General features: G+C 70.2%; 1 protein-coding gene across 1 annotated transcript; it reads left to right on the top strand.

Annotated features, from left to right (window-relative positions):
- Window positions 1-214: 214 nt before the first annotated feature.
- Window positions 215-3,467, top strand: LOC108510635 (carbonic anhydrase 14-like). Its single transcript, XM_017840299.1, has 11 exons — window positions 215-266; window positions 408-428; window positions 1,130-1,309; window positions 1,392-1,534; window positions 2,049-2,144; window positions 2,216-2,282; window positions 2,370-2,527; window positions 2,603-2,729; window positions 2,842-2,862; window positions 2,942-3,026; window positions 3,156-3,467. Exons 1-11 carry the CDS (start codon window positions 215-217, stop codon window positions 3,235-3,237), a joined length of 1,032 nt encoding a protein of 343 aa, XP_017695788.1. The 3' UTR covers window positions 3,238-3,467.
- The last annotated feature ends 115 nt before the right edge of the window (window positions 3,468-3,582 follow it).

Below are 3,582 nucleotides of genomic sequence, written 5' to 3'. Positions count from 1 at the left end.
CCCCCTCAGAGCCCCCAGCCCCACAAACCCCCACTCCACAAGCCCAGAGTTCACAGCCCCACAGGCCCCCCAAGCCCCCACGGCCTCATCTCCCCCCTCCTCACGCCCCGGGCATGGCCACTCCAGCCCTCCCCGTCCCCCCGGGGGGGGCCCGTCCCCCCGGGTGGGTATTTAGGGCCGGGCTGGCAGCACCCGGCCCCCCTTGCCCCCCGCCATGCTGAATGTGCTGCTGCTGCTGGGGGGCCTGGCCCCCGCCCTGCCCGCCGGTAAGTCCCCTGGGGTCCCCCTGGGTCCCCCCCACGAGTCCTGCTCTGGGGTGCAGCCCCAGCCCCCCCCGGGGTGCCCCCAGACCGGGTGAGGGGGGCTCAGCTGAGCCCCCACCCCAACACGTCTGCTCTCCCCTGCAGGTCCCCACTGGGAATACGAGGGTGAGTGGGGGCCCCACCCCCCAGGGACCCCCCATTTATCCCCACATCCCAAACCCACCCCCCAGGTTCCCCCGGAGCCAAGGGGCTCACCTGGGTCCTCCCAGACAGGGGAGGGAGGTGGGTGGGTGACACCCACCCGACACCCAGGTCCCCCTAAATGGGAAGGATGTGGGTGGGTGAGGGTGGGTGACAGCCCCCCCCGACACCTGAGGGGCCCCAAGGCGGGAGGGGAGTGGATGATGCAGCCCCCCCATACCCCTCCTGGTCACCTGGATCCCCCCAAATGGGCAGGAGGTGGGTGGGTGACACCCCACAGCGCCCCTGCCCACACGCCTGGGTGCCCTAAGTCGGGTGGGGGGTGGATGGGTGCAGCCCCCCATGTCCCCCCTCTGCCCCCTCCGGGTCCCCCTCGCTCCAATGGTCCCTTTGTGCTCCTTTACATAAGGCTCCGGTGCCAAATCCAATTAGGATCCGGCCTCGGCCAAATCCCGCTAAGCCCCGTCCCGCGGGCCCAGGGGACCCATGGGTGCCCCCCCGGCCCCGCTTTGTCCCCGCTCCCCCGGCCGGAACAAATGCCCCCAGCAGATTAACGAGGCCCCGGGCATTGTCACCCGTGTCCCCGCCCGGGGGTCACGGGGCCCTGCTGGCTGAGGCTGGGGGGGCCCACCCACACTCTGGGGGACACTCTGGGTGTCCCCCAGGCCCCCACGGGCAGCAGCACTGGCCCGAGGGGCACCCGGCGTGTGGGGGCCGGGCACAGTCGCCCATCGACGTCGCCACGGGACGGGCACGGCTGGACCCGGCGCTGCCGCCGCTGCAGCCCCAGGGCTACGACCACCCCGAGACCCCCCGGTTCACCCTCGCCAACAACGGCCACACCGGTCAGTGCTGGGGGCGGGGGGTCCGCGGGGGGCCCGGTGTCTCGGTCCCGCTGAACCCCCCACCCTGCCCCTCGTGCCACAGCCGTGCTGGCCCTGCCGCCCTCCCTGCGGCTCCAGGGGCTCCCCGGGGCCTTCGCTGCCGCCCAGCTCCACTTCCACTGGGGCCGGCCCGGCCACGCCGCCGGCGCTGAGCACCTCCTGGATGGGCACCGGGCACCTGCCGAGGTACCGGGGGCACAGGGGGACTGAGGGGAGAGGGCACGGGGAGGGAAACGGCTCAGGAAATGGGTCTGGGGGTGGGAAACGGCACGGGAATGGGGTGGGAAATGGGTCTGGGGGTGGAAGAAGGAGGGTGGGAAGAGGGGTGGGTGAGGGAAATGGCTTGGGAGTTGTGTGGGAAATGGGTCTGGGGGTGGGAAATGGTTGTGGGAAGGGGTCTCGGTGGGGGAAACGGCACAGGGACTGCGTGGTGCAGGGGTCTGCACCAGGGATGTGGTGCAGGGAATGGAAGTGGGGTCCCGGTGCGGGAATGGGCGAGGAAATGGATCCAGGGATGGGAAATGAGTGCAGGGAGGGGACGGGGTGCAGGAAGGAGAAACGGGTGGGAAACGGGAACTGCTCTGGGCACAGGCAGTGGGTCTGGGCACTGTGGGAGGTGCAGCAGTGTGGGATCGGGGGGTCAGTGGGGGTGTTGGGATCGGGGCTGGGGGGCCCAGCGGGGCTGTCGGGGGTCCCGCAGATGCACGTGGTGCACTTCGACGCGGAGCGTTTCTCCGACGCGGGCGAGGCTCAGCACCACGCGGGCGGGCTGGCCGTGCTCGGCGTCCTGCTGGAGGTACGGACCCCAAACCCACCCCCCCAGAGCCCCCAGACCCACACTGACACCCCCCTCCCTCGCTCCCCCAGGTGGGTGCCGACCCCCACCCCGCCTACGACAACATCCTGAGGCACCTCGGGAGCATCCGCTACGCAGGTGAGGGGGGCGAGGGGGGAAACGGCGGGGAGGGACCCCAAATCCCCCCTCCCTGCGCCCCTCAACTGCTCCCACCCCGCCTTCCAGGGCAGTCGACGTCCATCCCCTCCTTCAACGTCCAGGACCTGCTGCCCCCGCGCCTCGACCGCTACTACCGGTACAACGGGTCCCTGACCACCCCCCCCTGCTTCCAGAGCGTCCTCTGGACCCTCTTCCCGGAGCCCGTCCACATCAGTCGGGACCAGGTAGGACCAGCTTTGGGGGGGACACACTCCCAGGTTTGGGGGACGCTCCTCAGTGCTCCCCCGTCCCCGTTCCAGCTGGAGCAGCTCCAGGGAAGCCTTTACTCCACGGAGGAGGCCGAGGTGGAGCCGCAGCTCCTGGTGGACAATTTCCGGGCCCCGCAGGAGCTGAACCAGCGGCCGGTGCTCGTGTCCTTCCCCAGGGGTGAGCTGGGGGGGTGAGGGGTGGGAAGGGTCCCCCCAAACACCCCTCAGATGGCTCCTGGAGCCCTGGCCGGGCACGAGGTGCCAGCTCTGACCCTGCCCTTCCCTTGCAGAGCCCGAGGGATATTCCACAGGTATGGTCAGCCCAGAGGGGTGGGATGGGGAGTGTAGGGGGGTCTCCCCGGGCCCCCCTGAGCCCCCCGTGTGGCACAGGTGAAGTCATCGCCATCATCTTCGGCGCCGTCGCCGGCTGCGTCGGCCTCTTCCTCGCCGTGCACTTCGGGGCCAAGCGGATGCGGTGAGACCCCCCACACAGCCCCTGCCCCTCAGAGGGACCCTCCCCTGGCTGCAGGGGAGCCTGGACCCCCGAGGCTGGACCCCCAGAGCCCCGGGAAGGGTCTCCCTCACCCGTCTCTCCCCCGAGCAGCTCGAGGCGGGCGCAGGCACAGGATGTCGTGTTCAAGGCCTCCTCCCGCCGCTCCCCCGGGGACAGCGGCATCTCCCGCTGACCCCCCCACGAGGACCCCCCTGAGAGACCCCCACTGCCCCCCAGCCCCCCTAAGGACCCGGCGGGGGTCTCAAATAAAGCCCCTTTTCCCCCCATTCCAGTGCTGGTGACTCTTTGTGGGGCGGGAATGGGACCTTCAAGGGGCTCCGGGGCTGGATCCTGTCACCCCGCCCCTAGAAACCAGGACCCCCCGGGTGCCCCTGGGGGTGGGAGCAGAGCAAGATGGGAGGGACCCTCTCCCCTCCTCCCCTTCCCCTCAGCAGCCACAGCGCTCTTAGAAAAGGGTTTTACTCTGAATCAAAAAAATAATTTACCCCCCACTGCACCCCAGACCCCCCTGGGAGCC

This window comes from Lepidothrix coronata, unplaced genomic scaffold (genome assembly GCF_001604755.1).
Source record: "Lepidothrix coronata isolate B3197 unplaced genomic scaffold, Lepidothrix_coronata-1.0 Scaffold1738, whole genome shotgun sequence".
Taxonomy (NCBI): Eukaryota; Metazoa; Chordata; class Aves; order Passeriformes; family Pipridae; genus Lepidothrix; species Lepidothrix coronata.
The sequence above is the reverse complement of the archived record's forward strand: the minus strand, read 5'-3'. Positions and strand labels throughout refer to the sequence as shown.

Excerpts from the sequence above, each read along its gene's own strand:
- LOC108510635 (XM_017840299.1), top strand. The coding sequence starts at position 215 with ATGCTGAATGTGCTGCTGCTGCTGGGGGGCCTGGCCCCCGCCCTGCCC. Across the intron at positions 2,730-2,841 it reads GCTCGTGTCCTTCCCCAGGG|AGCCCGAGGGATATTCCACA; the intron begins GTGAGCTGGGGG and ends CTTCCCTTGCAG. Across the intron at positions 3,027-3,155 it reads TTCGGGGCCAAGCGGATGCG|CTCGAGGCGGGCGCAGGCAC; the intron begins GTGAGACCCCCC and ends TCCCCCGAGCAG.